The sequence below is a fragment of the Strix aluco genome, chromosome 1, assembly GCF_031877795.1.
Source record: "Strix aluco isolate bStrAlu1 chromosome 1, bStrAlu1.hap1, whole genome shotgun sequence".
NCBI classification, from domain to species: Eukaryota; Metazoa; Chordata; class Aves; order Strigiformes; family Strigidae; genus Strix; species Strix aluco.
Window position 1 is genome coordinate 123,704,812 of NC_133931.1, and position 19,815 is coordinate 123,724,626.

General features: G+C 39.0%; 1 protein-coding gene across 1 annotated transcript in view; it reads left to right on the forward strand.

The window, feature by feature from the left end:
• The window catches only part of PIP4K2A (phosphatidylinositol-5-phosphate 4-kinase type 2 alpha), a 121,191-nt gene that overhangs the window by 74,889 nt on the left and 26,487 nt on the right, over positions 1–19,815 (forward strand). Inside the window, exon 4 of the mRNA XM_074834071.1 lies at positions 10,739–10,891. Coding sequence (XP_074690172.1) covers positions 10,739–10,891 — 153 coding nt within the window. The remainder of the gene's footprint in view (positions 1–10,738; positions 10,892–19,815) is intronic.

Here is a 19,815-nt window from a genome sequence, read left to right on the forward strand (position 1 = left end):
TTTCCACTGACCTATGATTTCAGTCATCACAGAGCATCATCTGTGCACTTGTTTTTGCCTATTCGTTCATGCAAAGCTTGCCCAGAGGCACTCAAATAGCCTGGGATGTGATCTGATTTGTCTTTAGGGTACGTTGGGCTTGTGAAGCTCATTTTAGCGTTCCACAACTTTCGGATGAGATCACGGTACAAGAAACAGTTGTTTGCCTTTGTCCAGCCATCACAAAATGGTAAAGATTTAAATCAATGAGAAGCTGTTAAGCCAGTCAGTTTGAAAGACCACCGTTCTTCTAAAGTTCTCCATGCTTTATCACCAGAATTTTCCTGTTGCCCTTTTTCTCTTTTTAGGAAAAGCTCTGACTCAATGACAATTTTTATTAGGCTCCCTTTTTAGACTAGTTACATGAAGTATTTGTATTACATCCAACACATAGTTCACGTGTTCAAAGTTTCTAAAATATAATCTTGTCTGCTGAAGTAGCAGTTAGAAAACAATGACATTTACATTAGATGTGTAAGAGATTAGAATGAGCTAATTAAATTGACCTTTAAATCTCTCCACCCTCTTGGAGGCTGTGGCTAATCCTTGGCATCCCACTGTGGAGATAAATATCCGTGCTGTGAACATTTTAACCGAAGTGGGCAGAGAAGGAAGAGCCTCACCAGCAGTTCGTCTTTGAAGAGGAGGGCAATACTTTGCCGGTTATGAATATAGCTTGCAATTATGGAGGGAGCAGTGGGGACAAGCTTTTCCTGTTACTTTAGTGGCTCTGCTCCATGTGTTTTCCTCACAAAAATTGTTTCAGTTGGAAAAAATAGCTCCAAACAGCATAACTTTTTGCTCTTAGAAACAACCAAAGTCTGTCTGGAAATCAGTTCACTTTTTTGGATATCTGATGTTGGTATAGCTAGCATTATCGATAATACCATTACTGTTATTTAATTACGATAGGCTGCTGTTTTTATTGACCAATGTGCAAGGTAAAAATAGACTTCTGAAGGATAAAGCATTAGGTGGTGTTTTAGCTGGCTCTAAGGACTCTTGAGGATGCCTCTTGAAAAGTATTTGGCTTGATATTTTGTGACTTTGATTTTTAAAATGCCAATTATTGTGGGGCTCTGTAATAAAAATATAAAAATAATGTAAATAGGTGATTAAATTACAACAAGCAAAATTTAATTGTCAATAAGCAATTGACATCTCAGTGAAAATTTAAAGAAGATGCAAAATCCATCCAAATGGCAAAGTGGGATAAAGACAAGGGTTTATGTACAAAAAACACTCTAATCACCTGGCATTCTGAGCCTGTCCAAATTAGATACCTTTTAATACGGTCAGATGAATAGTTATATTCATCATATAAAAGGAGTGCAGAACTACAGAGGTGAAGGCTGTGTTCAGAGAGGCAGTAGCTCTGAGAAGGAACAAGAGGTCAAAGAGGACAAGAATTTAGCACTGCTGTGAGCTGAGTAGAAGGAGTAACTGCACCCTTGGGTGGATAGATTGGAAGGTATAATAAGATCAGATAGAGCTCTACCGTTTTTTAAACATCTGTTTATACCTGAAGCTAATACTATATATAGTTTTGGTGCTAGTCATCTTAACAAAGATGTTGAAAATTTAGATATAGAAAAAATACAGAAAAACGATGTCAAGGGAATTTAAGGACATAGAGAATACCTTGTGGTGAGAGTGACAGAGTTTGACCTGCTGACTTGCAGAAATTAGAATTGAGAAGTTAGTAGTATGTGAGTATCCTTGCAGGAAAACAATACTAGATACTTTAGGAAAGAATAAATAGGAATGACTGGGAAAGGAAGTAATTTGAATTCAAAATTAGACTCACCTTTTCATCAACACAAATGATTAAATACTAGAAAAACTACAGTGGCAAATCTTGGTCTTTTGAAGTTGGAAGAATCACAACTGCCTTTCTGAAAGTTGTACCTTGACCAAAAGCAGAGATTGGAGTTCAGTTTAGGAATGGCTGGCTAGATGAAATGAACTGACTCCTGATGGCAGTTGTGTTGGATTCTAGTTAATGAAATTCTGTGGAAGGCTTCAGAAAAGTTCTTGTGAACTTCAGAGAATTGTGGATCAGGTCCTAAGAGCACCTGGTGAAAAATTTCCTTACCCTAATATAAAACTCTGTGCAGATTGAGAGTTTGGGAAAGAGATGCTGAGGGAATAGAGTGGTTCTATAGTTAAAGTCTAAGTTATAGTCTAAAACTAAATAATCTTTCAGTTAATTTGGTAAAGAATATGCTGTTCTTGGATAAAATGATGACATCTAATTTAGGTGTGCCGATTAACTTTTTGTATCAAGAACTCTTTGGAAAATTAAATACTAGTAAGTAGTGTAGCTTTATTTTATCAGAAATTAATTCTGTAGCATGGGACAAATTCTTTGTGATTTGTAGCCTCCCAGCACCAAAGACCAGATGAGTATTTCTGGTTGCCTGCTACTCAGTGCAATATAGGTGATATTTTTTTATATTGATTTATGTAAGGGCAGTGAGACTTCCAGCTAGTGATTTCTCAGAGGGAAACTATTTGGGAGAGAGGGGGAGGTAAGTGAAAGAGAAATTTATCTAGTAGCGGTGTCTCTGAGCCAGGCATGTTAAATGCGTCTTCAGTTGTGTAAGTAATTACGCAAGCAATTTAGTGTAGTCTTTAAATGACCTCATAAAAGTATTCACACTTTAAAAGTACAAAACCTTTTCTTTCTCCTGAGACCAAAATATCAGCAGGCACAAGATTAAAACTTCACAAACGAGAAGTGAATGGGGAATTGGCAGAACATGCACACTCAGAGCAGGAGACTTGCAGTGAGTTGCTAAGTGAAGCTGTTAAGTAGAACAGGGTATGTGTGGCTGACAGATGTTTTAATTGTGCCAGAGGACCAAGGCACACTGTGGCAGAGTTGGAGAAGGCTGGGAAAATCTGAAGGGGACAGGGCAGTGTGACCCTCTTTTCTTTTAGCTTTGTACTCACTAACAGTATAGTATAGGCAGGTGCTTTTTATTAACTTAATATGACTCATGCTCTAATGTTGTACAGCTAGATACATGCTCCACTGGTTCCTGACAAAATATGGAAGTGCTATGTAGTAGCAGTAAGTGCTGGTAAAAGTGTTGTTACATCATCTAACCTGTCTCTTTTGGAGGGTAAGAGTCAGGCTTTTTTTGTCTATATCTGAAGGATATTCTCCTTAGTCTGTTTTGTGGCTCGTAGATCTGCGCTAAGTGAGGAGTGGCTCATTTCCCATCTGTTCATACTCCACTTAGTTTTCCCCTAATTAAGAACCAGAGCCAGTGGGAATTCAGTCTGGTATTTGCCATGAACTATCTCTCTGTGTCTCTCCTTCTCCCCTCCCCCGCCTCCCCCAGCCCCACTTATATTTTCCTTTTGGAAAAGGGAGGTGCTTGGGTTTCATGCTTTATTTCCTTCCCAGTCCATTATAGACGTCTTGCCTAAGAAGGAGATATTGTTGCTGGGGACGGTGATGGGTCTCCCTTATCTGAGTTTAGTGCTGAACAAGGAAGCAGAGGAAAAGCCCTACGCTGTACTCTTTAGGCAGGTTCAACCAGCTCTTCTTCCAAGGCATTTGTGCACAGATGTCTATGGTACAACTTATTATACTCACTTTTTGTACATATCATCACCGAAATTTATCTGTGTGTTCTGGCTAAAGACATCTAGATCACAGGAGTGTTTTACCATATACTGTCTCACAAAACTGCATTTGACAGAAAGAGACAAGTCTATACAGTGTGTCCAATAACAGTCTGAACTACAGAGCAGTATGATCCAAATAAATGCATATTTTCAGTCTGATGAGCACTACTACATAACTTTCTTATTGTCTGCATTAAGATGATTGACTTAAAAACTCGGGTTAGATAACTCCAGAATAAGTTAAACTTTTTTACTTGTTTAGATATGCCTAAAGTCTAAATTTAAAAGAAAACCCCACAAACTTTCCAGAGCCCTTGTGGTGTAAAGTGCATATTGGATGTCACATGTGGTGTTACTGATATTTTTGTCTGAGATTTCTTCCCATTTATAGGTTTACTAGTGGTTCTGCTTCAAAATGGCTTAAGTGCTGGACCTTCTTGGCCATTTTGTGTCTTAACTTACAAGAGAAACATTTTCCAACAAAAAATCTCTTCACTTCTAATATATGTACTATTAATTTGTTAGTATTTGGCAGGGTTGAATGGGACGCAGAATGCTTTGATTTCTACTTAACATTCAGGGTCAAACAGGTAAGTTAGCTTCACCTACATCAAAAGGGAAGAATCTTAATGGTTTTAAATAGCCATAGTGTTTCCTCTTTGAAGCACCTAAATTCTTCTAGTTTGATCCTTTCAGTGAAGCTGTTCCTTGATCTTACTTGCTAATGATGGCTTACCAGTGCAGGCCAATTCTTGTCATCTCTTTACTTAAATTTTTACTTTACTTTTTCTCTTTACTTACATTGTTGTTATCAGGCAACAGTATATGTATTTTATTGAAGACTGATTTATAAGTATAAATAAATAAAACTAGTATAGTTGAGGTAAGGTATTTTGCATGGTACCTGGAAGCTTTACTTTAGAAGGAATTTGAACTTCTCTCTGTTCACAGAAGTGAGAACTAACCATTACAAATAAAATTGTCCACAGACAAAACTCAGCTATGCGTTTATCAGCACAAGAAAGTGGTAATGCAATTATAGTAATCGGCATGATATCATGTAATTATTTTTTTTTTCAGCTTTTTAAACCATACCTATTTAATAAACTTATGCAAGTATCAAAAGGAAACACGGTAAATAGTAATATTAACAATGTCCTCCGTGTTCCACCTTCTTTCAGAGTTCAGAGGAACTACATGCTGTATCTGAAGAGAACATTATATTGAGAGAGTTATCACAGGAGTGGAGAGTTAGTAAAAATAGAGTGTCGGAGGCTGTTTTAATTAGAGGTTCTTTTTGTCTTAAACATGTTTAATGTTTAAACATCTGATCTTAAACTCTGATTTATTACTAGAGTCAGAGTATTATAGAGAGGGCATTTGGGTTACCTGTGCATGTATGGAAAGGTGCTGCTTAGCATAAAGTTGGTTGGTTTATTCTAACAAATTAATATACATGTGGTAAAATGATATCTGTATGCATTCTTAATTAAGCTTGATATAGAAAACTAATAATAAAATAGCCATCTACTAAAAAATAAATGCATCACCATTTCTAACACATTAAAGCATTAAGAAACAGTAAAGTGTGTGCTAAATAATTATCTACAGATGTATTTTATTCTCTTGTTAGCAACATTTTCGGTATGATAGTTGTATTTGCAAATTAACTTGGCATTATAGTTAGCAATCAGGCAGAAGTAATTTCCATTAGAAAAAAAGCTATTACTGGAAAAAACAAGAATCAGTAAAAAGTCAGTGACTTTACAAGGTTTCCTCCAGTTGATTTAAAATAAGACTAAATTTATTCATTTCTATTTGAATCTCACTAGTTGTTTTTTCTGTCTAGCCTGAATTCTAATGAAAGAAGCATGATAAAAGGAGTACTAGTTGATTCATTCTCTTAGTGTAACAGCTGTTATTTCTTTTTAACTCAGAATTTCTTATTCCTTGTGCTGTCCATAGTTTTTAAATGCATCAAGTATCATAGAATCATTTAGGTTGGAAGAAACCCTGAAGATCATAGAGTCCAACCATAAACCTGACACTGCCAAGTCCACCACTAAACCATGGCCCCAAACACCACATCTACACATCTTTTAAATACCTCTAGGGATGGTGACTCCACCACTTCCCTGGGTAGCCTGTTCCAATGCTTGACCACACTTTCAGTGAAGAAATTTTTCCTAATATCCAATCTAAAGCTCCCCTGGCACAACTTGGGACCATTTCCTCTTGTCCTTTAGCTTGTTACTTGGGAAAAGAGACTGACACCCACCTTGCTACAACCTCCTTTCAGGTAGTTGTAGAGAGCAATAAGGTCCCCCCTGAGCCTCCTTTTCTCCAGGGTAAACAACCCCAGTTTCCTCAGCCGCTCCTCATAAGACTTATTCTCTAGACCCTTCACCAGCTTTGTTGCTTCTCTTCGGACATGCTCCAGCATGTCAACATTTTTCTTTTAGTGGGAGACCCAAAACTGAACACAGTATTTGAGGTGCAGCCTCACCAGTGCCGAGTACAGGGGGATGATCACCTCCCTAGTCCTGCTGGCCACACTATTTCTGATACAAGCCATTTCTGATACTATTGGCCTTCCTGGCCACCTGGGCACACTGCCGGCTCATATTCAGTCAACTGTCGACCAACACCCCCAGGTCCTTTTCTGCCAGGTAGCTTTCCAGCCACTCTTCCCCAGGCCTGTGGCGTTGCATGGGATTGTTGTGACCCAAGTGCAGGACCCGGCACTCAGCCTTGCTGAATCTCATACTGTTGGCTTCGACCCATCGATGCAGCCTGTCCAGATCCTGGGGGTGCGCTCAATCCCCTCATCCACATCATTGATAAAGATATTAAACAGAACCAGCCCCAGTACTGAGCCCTGGGGATCATCACTTGTGACTGGCCACCAACTGGATTTAACTCCACTCACCACAACTCTTTGGGCCCGGCCATCCAACCAGTTTTTCACCCAGCAAAGCGTGTGCCCATCCAAGCCATGAACAGCCAGTTTCTCCGGGAGAATGTTGAGGGAAACAGTGTCAAAGGTTTTACTAAAGTCCAGGTAGACAATATCCACAGCTTTTCCCTCATCCGCTAAGTGGGTCACCTTGCCATAGGAGATCAGATTAGTCAAGCAGGACCTGCCTTCATAAACCCATACTGGATGGGCCTGATCGCCTGGTTGTCCCATAATGTGCCGCGTGATGGCATTCAAGATGATCTGCTCCACAACTTTCCCCGGCACCAAGGTCAGACTGACAGGCCTGTAGTTCCCTGAATCCTCCTTCCGGCCCTTCTTGTAGATGGGCATCACATTTGCTAACTTCCAGTCAGCTGGGACCTCCCCGGTGAGCCAGGACTGCTGATAAATGATGGGAAGTGGCTTGGTGGGCACTTCCTCCAGCTCCAGGAATCCTGCCCCATAGACTTGTGCATGTCTAAGTGGTGTAGCAGGTCGCTAACCATTTCCCCTTGGATTATGGGGGCTTCATTCTGCTCTCCGTCCCTGGCTTTCAGCTCAGGGGACTGGGTACCCAGAGAACAACTGCTCATACTATTAAAGACTGAGGAAAAGTAGGCATTAAGTACCTCAGCCTTTTCCTCATCCTTTGTCACTATGTTTCCCTCTACATCTTATTCCGTCATGGGGGGAGGAAAAAAACTGAATAAATTTATGTTTATTTTGATGGGTTGCTACATAAATATATCTATATACTAGATATTCCTGGTTAACAATGAGATGACAGCAGATTCCTGGAAGACAGGAAGAACTTTATTTTAAGGCCCAATATGTAGAAGAGTTCTCCTGTGCAAACAGTACTTATGAAGACAAAATAAGACAGATTTAATTTAAAAGAGCAAATGGTTATAGGAATAGCATTTGGAAGGTTTGAAGTCAGAAGTGGTTATTTTTGTCCCTTCCTGGCCACAGAATTAGTAACTGAGCTTCAGCAACTGAGAAGTCCAGAGAAGCATCATCTCCCACGTGTCGTATCTCAGGCAAAACATTGCTAGCAAGATATTTCATTCATACTGAGTACTCTCAGGTCTGAACTTCACTCAAATCTGACAAGTCTTTTGGTGAAGAATTGTAAAATATCCCTTAAGGGTATTCGAAATTTCAGAGAATAATGCTAGTTCAGGTCCTCCTTCCCATCTTCTATCTTTCCTTCCTCCTTCAGAGGTTCAGTGGCAGACTAGCAAGTACACTTTTTTGCAGCTTTTTATAGCAAAACAACTTAAGTCTCCCCCAGGTTAATTGCTTTCAAGGTTTATACCTCATAACTTACAGTCTGAAGATGAGGGTTTCTCTGGGAAAAATAGATTCAGAAAACTGTAGTTACTGCTTTATCGCAATAGTTAACCTCAGAACAATGTGCCTTTTTCTGCTGGGAACAATAACAACTAATTACCCCGTAGCCTTTTTTATTGCTGACTGAATTATAGCCTAATAACTTAGCAGTAGTTTAATTTGCTACATACACTAATGATTACCCATGCTTTAGCTTTTTTCAAAATTAAAAATAATTATTACGTTACATCATACTTTCTAGTTTGTGATGAACGTAAATGAATTTGCACATTTTTAAAAAAACTTCTATTATCAGTTCTTCATCTTAAACTATTAAATATATGCCCTGGAAATAAAACCAAGTCCTGACTCCAGAACAGAGAGGGTTTCTACAGAGGATAGTTTCTACAGCTAACTCTGTTTATGATTCAATTTGAAAATTAATGAAGTGCGGGTAGCAAGTCTAGCATTAAGAAAATTCGATCCGTTTATGATAACTGTTCTTTTGAATAGACTTCGTCACTACATAAAAACACTTCAGTGATGGAGTGGTAGGAAATGAATTTGAATAGGAAACATCTGAAAACAGGTAAAGAAAACTGCAGTAGTACTTAAATTCCCTTCTCTAGTATCTTCAGTACCATGTGAAGTGGTGATGTATTAGGACTTGTATCTGTTAAAATTGTCCAAAAACCAGTACAGAGAATGAACTGAGTCTGCAATGGTTGTCTCTAAAGCTCTGTTCTGATCAGTCTAGAAAAATTCTTTAGTTAACATTAGGGAAGTACCCACATCCTTTCTTGCTTTAATGAATAGAGAGGATAATGGAGAAAGACATCACCTTTTATCACAGACATTAGTAACGATTCTAGTTCATTGCACAAGCCTGGAAATATACAGGGAGAAGTGTGCAAAGAGTTATTTCTCCTACATGTCATAACTCAAGTTTTCATTCTAGTAAGACCTCGTAGAGCTGTGTGCTTTTAGGTGATTTACTGTTATTCCTACTACTCCTGAGTATTTCAGTTGAACAAAGTAGCCTTGTGGGAAAATGTTTTTACTTCGTATTAAACTGATTTCAGAAAGCATCCCACATTTGGGGTAAGATTTAACTGTGCTGAAGTCCTGTTGAAGCCAATGGGTCTCCAAAATATGGAGACATAATTGTATGTGTTTAAGGGCCTTCTTAAATTGGGACTATAGTTGTCCTCATCTCTTGGCTGAAGTTATTACTTTTATAATAATTACTGACTTTTTGTCACTGAGGTTGAATCTGCATGTCTGCTGAAATCCATAGAGCTTGTGAACAGTTTATCAATGGTAAAACTTCCAAATAAGACATACCTCCTATAAAAATAAAATTTTGTGGGTTTGGTACCTGGTTGTGGTAGACTGAGTCTTATTTGTAATTACTTTCTGAAAGCATCATCGTTCTTCCAGTGTAAATCTGTTTTGTGACTTAAGTTTACAGTGCCTTATCAAACCACACAAACATGTTCTATTCTGTAACTGCTGGAGCTGAACTTCTGCTATTTAGGAATCTGCAACATTTACATTTATATACAAAATTTTATTAAAACTTTCTGTGAAAATGGCTTTTCTTCTAGCAGGGAGAATGTTACACTATGTGAGTGTGGAAGCAGGGGAATTCTATTTCAATTTAGCAACAGCTGCTTGTGCAATATGGTATGATGAGGAAGGATAGTAGGAGCTGGGGTTTTCTGCTATCAGTAGGGATATACCAAATGGGTACTGCAAGTTTATTCCATAAACAGAAGTGTTCCAGCAGTCTGTAATTAACTTGTTTAACCTTTCCAGAGTATGGTCCATCTTTATGGAAGTTCTTACACATGGGGTGTAAACATCGCTGTGTTTTCTCATAGATGTGCTGCTGCTGTTACTACTTATTTTAAAAAAATAAATAATGGTGTCATTCAAGTATGTAACAATTGGCATAAACTCTTACTGGTAAAGAAAGATGTTTCCAGCCAAAAGCAAGTTGTTATAATTTGTCTCATTTATTTTTACTGGTTTTAAGTATAAAGAAATCTAATCTGAGTACTTATTTTCTGAAAAAAGCAGAAAGCCTCTCTTGCTGCTGTTGAAGCGCAAGTACTCTCAAGCTTCAGTCTAAAAACGGTCACTAATCTAGCAATTTTTCTTCCAACTACTGTACCATCATTAACTAATCTTCTCCTTTTGAGTCTGTAGGAAGGTGGGTCTATTTTACAAAAGGAGGTACTGTACAATAATATTACTTGCTAACACTAGATATGAAATCATTGGTATAGCTCTGGTACTAGAACTCAGAAATCTATGATCTTGTTTATGTACCAGGTCACACTGGCTCAAGGGCAATCGTGTTCAGTTTTAAAGTGATACTGTTACTATGGATGGATCCTCAATTTATAGTTATTGTGGTATAATACAGTGTTCCTTTTTGATTTTTAATTACTGTGTGCTTTCTTCCCAAAAGCTGATAATGTATATGTAACAAAGTGCAATAAATTCTCATTCAGTGTTGAGAATGACTTTTGAACGACTGATGGGCAATCTCTTCCCTCAAACATTCTGTTGTTCTCAGAATATTTTTGAGGTGATTTGTCAAGATAATGTGATCTGTGACTACATTGCTTTGCAAAATTCAGCTTGGTGCAAATGTATTGAAAAAAATTAAAAAACAAATCTAAGTGGTTTATATTTGTTCTAATTAAAAGTTGCACGGTTTTGTCTGACTTGATGCTTTTTTTGTTTTAAATCAATTGACAGAATTCATTGACAAGAAGTGCACCCCTTGCAAATGATTCCCAAGCACGCAGTGGTGCCCGCTTTCATACATCTTACGACAAAAGATATATCATCAAAACTATAACAAGTGAAGATGTAGCAGAAATGCACAACATACTGAAGAAATACCATCAGGTAATATACTCATTATCAGGGTGTGGGATCTCTTCTTAAATATTATAATGCCAACCTTTAGAGTGTTAAAAGTTTAAATGGATAATTAGGGAAATAGAGTCATGTCAGACTTTTTTCCCTTTCGCAAGAGCAATTTATAGTATGTCTGCAGCTCACAAGGGTGCAGTTTTCTAAATATCTAAGCTAGCTTTAAGTGAAATGATATGTCTACATGATACTAGAGATATTAACTTGGCAGCCATAAGCTTCTTCACCTTACTAGGAAGATGCTCTTTCAGCTAGTGGACTCCCACGCTTGAAGCTCCTTTATTCTGGGCTAGCTTGGAAATGTCTCTATACATGTATGAATGGTGCAGGTGACCTCTTTCTTCCCGGTCTGATCACTGAATGTTCTGTGTTTCACTAACAACAGATTTCAAACAATTAAAGTTGTGTGAGAAATGAAAAATTGGATATAATTAATGTACAATACCTGCTAAGAAAAAAACAGGTTTTGCCAATGTGAATTTCCATAAACAACAGTAAAGTCAAAAGTGGACAGTGGAGATCCCTCAAATAAGCCTTGATAGCTGTCATACTGTGCCAGTGTATAATTTGTGTGGATGGCATGGGGGGGAGCAGAACTTGGTAAATATGAGAAGCCTTAATAAAATCAGTGCTAATTTTCTTAGTGTTTGAGTAAGCTCTAAATCTGCAGAAATCAGAAAAGCCTCAAAATGAGCTAAAATATGAAACTCAATGAGGGGGGGGGCTTTATCCATCTTTCTCTCTCGTGCTCACTTCCATAGGTTGGAATTTCAGGTAAAGACTTCAGGACATTTGGGGCTGGGGCTTTTTTGTTGTTGTTTTAGGTGGTTTTTTTTTGTCTTGCAATGTTTGTATTGTTGGTTTTTTTTTTTTACTGTTACTTTTGTAAAAACACTTTTAAAGCCATCTTTGAGGTGGAAAACAGGCAAAAGCATGCTTTCAGGGTGCTTGGGATTGAAGGTATTGCCAGCCATCTTTGTGGTGCTGCTTGGCTGTCTCCCTCTCTGCTCTTCCTGTGTTGAAGGGACATCTCTGAATGCTCTCCAAGTCCAGAGTAGCTTGGGAAGCCTTCAGTGTGTTAGATATGAACTCTTTTCTCTCTCTGCATGTTGTTCTTCTGTTTAAATAACATGTAGTACCACCATGTGTTTGTTTTAATGTAGACAAATATTGTCACTATCAGCAATGTTCATAAGACTATCTTTCAATTACAATTTTACCAAAGAGAAATTTTAAACTATTATCTAATTGTAATTTGGGGGTTATTTTTTATTAGAGTTTTCAAACTTACAATTTTGGGTTTGATCTGTGAAGCAGTACAGCAGAATTCAAGTTTTAGTCCATTTCATATTTGGCATTAGAAGCTAGTATTAATGATCCAGATTTTGAGACTTAATGCAGCTGAAAAGTCATATCACTTTTCAAAACAGCCATCTCCTTTCAGGAGTGTCAATGAAGACAGTGCTAACATGAATGAACTTAATAATTTGGAATCTTTTTTCATTAATGCTTTCAAACATCAGGGTTCATGGTAGGCTAGATTACAAGGAATAATGACCTGAAAGTTATCTGTGCCAGGTATCTAATTTCATTTTATACTGGAAAAACATCTACATAAGAAAGCTCTCATTGGTGCCTCCGAAAGATTCGTAAAAATATGACTTGTATTTCTTTTTGTCTCAGAACTTGAGAGCACTTTTCACAAAGTGTTGTAAATGCAGAGGAACTCAAGTACAGAGACAGTTTAATAATTGGACTTTTTAATGAAATAAACGTACTGAACGGAATCATCTGAATTAAAGAGAATCTAAATTACATCCCACTAACTCTGGTGATGGCTGATACAGTGTCCTGCATGTTGCTACTGGAAACTGAATGCTTGGAATCATTAGGTACAGTAGCTTGTCCTCCCATTTCTCTGGATGTTTTTCAGACAAGTAAAGCTTATCTTAGCCTGCTTGACAAAGTCTAGAGAACCCATTGTCCTGATCGAAAGGTTTTAATAATTCTCTTAAATCATTCCACACAGATTGGCCTTAGACTACCTTTCTACTAGCAAACAATGCAATGCCAGATAACATCCCTTGGCACTTGAGCTCATGAATGGTCCCTACTGTGGTTTCACTTTGGGCCAGCTATCTGTCTCCCAAATAATTCTGTGCAAGGTTCAAGGTATTAACTCAGGCCAGTTACTGTTCCTACTTAGAAGTTTAAATATAAGCATCCTGTTTTAGAGAACTTAATAATTTGGATGTTAGTTATTCCATTCCAGCTAGAACTGATGTCAGAGGTCAGTCCAAGACCTGTCTAATTCATTGGTCTGGATGTAACTCTATGGTTCTGTGAAATGGCATAGTTGCAGTAGTACAAGACTTTTCAGATACTGCACTGGTAGTCCTGTGGAAATCTTTCTCAATAAAACAAGTTCTCTTGAGTTCAGGTTTGGGTTTTTTTTGCATACTCTATTCTGCCAATAGAGGACATGTCAAGTTCCCTGTACTGATTTACATACTTACCTTACTGCTCAGTATCTTCCTTAATTGTAATTGTTGCTACAGTTAAAGAAGTTAATTGTAATTACACACAAAAGTACCAAATATGGGATTTTTAGGGGAAAGTTTGCTTGTTAGCTTTTCTTCAGTTTCAGTTCACTGTTTGTCAGCAGCACTCACCACATATGTGAAAATTTGTGGCCCAGCTAAGTGCTTCACAGCCTAGGTGTGATTGTGTTTGGTACTAGTTTGGAACTTCTAGTGACATGCCCTTACATCACACCCTGTGCCTGACTGCTCTTAGAACAGAGCTCTAAGAGTATTTAAAAGGTTCAGCCTTGAAAGGAAGGGAGCATGCAGACATGTTCAGACCCAGTTATGTATTACAGGGATCATCCAGGAACAAATAACCTTTCTTAGGTGCATGTAGAGCTCCTGAACAAACTCAAACACAAAAAGGAAGCAAGGACAGGTCGCCGGGGAGGAATACAGAGAAATTGTCCAAGCAGCCAGGCATCAGGTTAGGAAGGCCAAAGCCCTGATATAGCATTAAATCTGGCCAGGGACATCAAGGGCAACAAGAAAAGCTTCTATAGGTATGTCACTGATAAAAGGAAGACTAGTGAAAATGTGGGCTCTCTCTGGAAGGAAACAGGAGACCTGGTTACCTGGGATATGGAAGACGCTGAGGTACTCAATGACTTCACCAGCAAGTGCTCCAGCCATACCACCCAAGTCACAGAAGGCAAAGACAGAGGCTAGGAGAATGAAGAACAGCCCGCTGTGGAAGAAGATCAGGTTCGAGACCATCTAAGGAACATGAAGGTGCACAAGTCCATGGGACCTGATGAGATGCATCCATATGTCCTGAGGGAACTGGCGGATGAAGTGGCTAAGCCACTATCCATCACATTTGAAAAGTCGTGGCAGTCTAGTGAAATTCCTGCTGACTGGCAAAGGGGAAACATAACCCCCATTTTTAAAAAGGGAAAAAAGGAAGACCTGGGGAACTACAGACCAGTCAGTCTCACCTCTGTGCCTGACAACATCATGTAGCAGATCCTCCTGGAAACTATGCTAGGGCACATGTTAAATAAGGAGGTGATTGGTGACAGCCAACATGGCTTCACTAAGGGCAAATCATGCCTGACAAATTTGGTGGCCTTCTATGACAGAGTTACAGCACTGGTGGATAGGGGAAGAGCAACTGATGTCATCTACCTGAAGTAGTGCAAAGCATTTGACACTGTCCCGCACAACATCCTCGTCTCTAAACTGGAGAGACATGGAATTGACGGATGGACCACTTGGTGGATAAGGAATTGGCTGGGTGGTCCCACTCAAAGAGTTACAGACAATGGCTCGATGTCCAGCTGGAGGGAGCAGTGACGAGTGGTGTTCCTTAGGGGTCGGTGCTGGGACCGGTGCTGTTTAACATCTTTGTTGGCGACATGGACAGTGGGATCGAGTGCACCCTCAGCAAGTCTGCCAAGGACACCAAGCTGTGTTGTGCAGTCGACACGCTTGAGGGAAGGGATGCCATCCAGAGGGACCTTGACAGGCTTGAGAGGTGGGCCTGTGAGAACCTCATGAAGTTCAACAAGGCCAAGTGCAAGGTCCTGCACATGGTCAAGGCAATCCCAACCACAAATACAGGCTGGGCAGAAAACAGATTGAGAGCAGCCCTGAGGAGAAGGACTTGGGTGTGTTGGTTGACAAGAAGCTCAGCATGACCCAGCAATGTGTTTGCAGCCCAGAAAGTCAACTGTATCCTCAACTGCATCTTGAGGGAGGTGATTCTCCCCCTCTACTCTGCTCTTGTGAGACCCCACATGGAGTACTGTGTCCAGCTTTGGGGCCCCCAACATAAGAGCATGTGGACCTGTTGGAGCAAGTCCAGAGGAGGGCCATGAAGTTGGACAGAGGGGCTGGAGCACCCCTCCTATAAAGACAGGCTGAGAGAGTTGGGTTTGTTCAGCCTAGAGAGGGGTCCAGGGTGACCTTACAGAAGCCTTCCAGTACCTAAGGGGGCCTACAGGAAAGATGGAGAAGGACTTTTTACAAGGGCATGTAGTGATAGGACAAGAGGTAATGGTTTTAAACTGAAAGAGGGTAGATTTAGATTAGATATAAGGAAGAAATTCCTTAATGTGAAGGTGGTGAGACACTGGAACAGGTTGCCCAGAGAAGTTGTGGATGTCCCCTCCCTGGAAGTGTTCAAGGCCAGGTTGGACGGGGCTTTGAGCAACCTGGTCTAGTGGAAGGTGTCCCTGCTCATGGCAGGGGAGTTGGAATGGTAGGATTTTTAAGGTTCCTTCCAACCCAAACCATTCTATAATTTGATGATTCTAACACTAGGGAGGTGATTCATGTGAATTTTAGAAGACTCTTTCTCCCTTGTTAGAGATCAACTACCCTCAGAGGACCTGAAGTTAGATTATCTATCCATTATGGACAGTAACTTGTAAGTCCTTGATATCTTGCAGCCTCCTTCACCTGCCCAAGAAGGCAGTAATTATCTTCCAGTTACTTTTGACATGATTGAGTGAAATTCATGCCATTTATGACAGATTGTTTCTTTCTCAGGCTTTTTTTTTTTCCCCCCTCTAGAAATTCATTCTGGGTTTCTTCCCTAGGCTGAAACTCTGAATGAGTTTCATTTACTTGCCTGTTTCCTTATTAAGGCTAACAGCTCCAAATTGATAGAATCATTCTAGACCTTGGAAGCACCTCTGTCCTTGTTTAGGACCAAACAAGCCTTAGCAAACATTCTGCAAGACTGCTTGAACTGCTTAACAATAAATACAAGAGGACAGCTATCTTTAAGCAAAGAATACTGGAGAGGGGACTGTGTCAAGTCAGAAGTGTGAGAGACTGGATATGTTCTTCATTCATCAAAATAGTCTTCATCCCTGACGCTTGCAAAATAGCTGTCATTCTCCTTGTACCTTTTTGAATTCCAAAGCTACCGATGAGGCATCTGGGAGTTAGTGTGGTCAGCAGAGAAACATAGCAGGGCAGTTTTCCCCCAAATGCCTCCAAAATCTAACTCCAAGTACCAATGATTTTTTGTGATGTCACCAAAAGGTTAGAAAGAGACTTGTAAACTGCCATTGGGAAGTAGAAATAAAGGTTATTTTATCAGTAACTGGAGATCATGGAGATGTATAGTCCACAAACGCATCCAGTTCTTTCCATCCTTCCTCTCTCCATCTGTCTGAAGGTGCAGTAGCCCATCTGTTCTTTGGAGCTGTGAGAAACTGAGGTTATAGTTACACAGTCTGTATACTTTGGTATTTACAAAAGGAGCAGGAATTGTGCATAGTCTCTAAACACTTGTAACTCTAAAAATACCATGTCTAGATTGCCTGGGTTTTAATTAACCAAAGTTATAATGGACATGACCATACATGTTAGAGAAATCAGGTTATGTTCAGGAAACAGAATGGCTAGTAACTTGTTAGGGGTGAAAATAAAAATGTTAGTTTGAGTTAGTAGGTTTCTCCTTTATGGGTAGAGTTCTGTTGTGTGGCATTTTGCAAAAGTAACCAAGTTAGGTCCATCACAATTTATAGTATTTATACCACTATTTAAAATAAAACAAATTGTCAAGAGTAAAACCAAAAAGAGAAATTCCAAGCCTAAGGCTACATGCTAGAAATGTACAAATAATCAAAAGTGAAACAGGCTTGAAGGAGTGTCAGGAGAAGTTACTATAGAAACAGCATGTAAGTATGTATACCAATTCCAAATTAAAACTGTTGAATTGTAAATAATAGTCCTGACAATTGTAAATTATAGTTACTATCCAAAATTATGAGTTGTATTCATTCGTTTACCCTGTCTGATATGATGCCTTTTTTTTCAGTGGCAGTCAGGCCCACCACCTCAGACAGATGGTGAACACTTCAGTCTAAACACTGACACTTTCTGTCAACTCATCAGATGAGTCTGACGCTTTTAGTACTGAGCAGGAACACTAGAGATCATTATTTTCTCTTGCAGAGTTAAAAAAAAAAAAAAAAAAAAAAAAAAAAAAAAACCCACACAACAAAAAACCCAACAGCAAAACACTAAGCCCAACACTTCTAAGCAAACTGGGGGAACAGTGTCTTTCTCCATGCTTAAAGTTGTAAAACATCATGTTATTTATGACTAGATTATAAAGTCCATCATGCATGGACCAGCCTTCTATCTATATTTAAAGACAAAATGGCCTAGAGTGTGAACCAGTTAGTTTTCTAAAGTGTTATGGTAAATACAAATACATATGACATGTTAGGTTCTTATGCTGTGAATTTCCATGCTAACCAGTTTCTAACTACTGTAATATTTTCTGATACATAGTGTGACATACTGCTTTTAGTCACATTTTAATGGTAATTTACAACTGGTTTGGGCTGCTTATATTATTGGTATACTATCAGTTATTGGTAGAACTCTTCTTGCTACTCTTCAGGTGTTACTTCAGTGGAACATCATTTACTTATCAAATGCACTAGAGAACCATTGTTATGCTTAAATGGGTCAGACTTTCAAATATCAGAAAAGCTGCTGCTGTATGGGCTCACAGATGTAGTTTGACCATTTTAAATTGTGTAAGTTAAGCATGTTCATGTCAAATACTTAAATAGTATTTGAGAGCAAAATCAAATATTCATTTGAAATACCTCCCAATCTAATGCAGTTTTGTTTTAAACCCATGCTCCTGAACCAAGAGCATGGATCAGAAAAATTGAGTTAAACTTACTGCTCCCTTTGGCATTGTTGGAGAGCTCATCAAAGTCATCTGTGGTAAGTGCGTTGCCCGGATTTCACCCTGTGTTTAAGGAACAGGTATATCCTGCTTCCTCCTAAAAGAAAACTTTTCATTTCAGCTTATATTCAAGCTATGTTTATATGTTTCATTTGGATGTATTGTCCTGTGCAAAAAGTTTCTTAATTTACATAAAATACAGAATATACTATGGTAGATACTAGTGTGTGTATATATATGTATACATGTAGATATTTTCTAAACTACAGATACGATTTTCAAGGGCAGAAATCGGTGACAGTTGAGTAAGATTCTGTAGACAGATGTTCTAGTTTCTGAAATGTCTGAATCAAGATACCCTGCCCTTCCTAGTGAGATAAGCTTGCTTTAAATCTTAAGTTGGTGTAAATTGGTTTAAAATTGTGCTCTTTGAGAATACATGACAGGCAGGATAGAAATTTTTAAAAATAAATGAAAGCGACTTGAATGTCTACAGAAAACCAACACCTTTTGAACACCTTTTTTTTCCTTTTTCATTAAAATGGACTTCAAAAGGGATTTATTATTCCTCAGTGCTGACACCCAGGTGACTTCAGTAAAGAAAAGAAATTGAGAAGCCATCTCAAAGCAGGTGAACAAGAGGGAATTGTTAGTGTACAAGCCTTCCAGTATAAAACTACTCATGAGGGTAGGTACCCTTTAGGTTTTCTATAGGTGGCTGTCCCTGTTGACTGCACATTCCCTTCCCTACACAGGTAATTGTGTGCAGAACTGACAAGTATTGCACTGCCTGTTTGTCTCCTTGGCAACCAGCAGAAATAGTGAATAGTGGTAAAAGAGAGGGACTGCCCATTTACCAGAGGCAGCAAACAGCGAAGTGATAGGGAAGTGAATGGGAAGAAAGGAAAGAATAGAATGAGCTAAAAAGGCGATACGACAGCATAAAGGAGAAAACAAAAGCAGAAAAAAAATTACCTTCTGGAGAGGAAAAAAATATGAAAGAAACAGGAAGACAAATGAAAGGGGAAAAAAATCTAGGCAATAAGGTGAAAAAGAGGGATATTGCACCAAGAGCAGGGTTCAGGGCTGTGCAGGAATCGAGGAATATAGCACAAGGTTGAATGGAAGGTAGTAGAAAACATTAAAATCATAAATAGATATAAAAATCTTACTGTAGGCTAGAAGCAATTTTGTCACAGAATTGGTGACAACATAGGCTGGAGAATACTCCAGAAAAGAAAGTGGCGACTAGGTGTCTAGGAATTTTGCACTGAGATGGTCTGACATCAAGCCAGTAGGTTGCTAAAGCAGAGCTACATTTAAGTTTTGTCATCCTCCCTCCATGTCATCACTTGCAGAGGTTATCAATGGCTTGCTTCCTCCCAGCCTCTCCCCTGTTTCTTCATGAGTTGCATCTGTATGTATCACAAAAAGAAGGGAAAAGTGTAGGTAAAAAGGCAAGGCAATATAATGTACTATTACTTAAACACAATCGTGTGTGAAGAAGGATGCATACCATGTAATGGTGACCCTGACTCTCTGTATGTCCTAATGTAGTAAGAGGTGAAAATTTATGCAAGGTTCGCGAAGAAATGCAGTTGAGAAAAGCCCTTCAGCCAGTTTCTTGAGCAAATCACGAGGCCGTACAG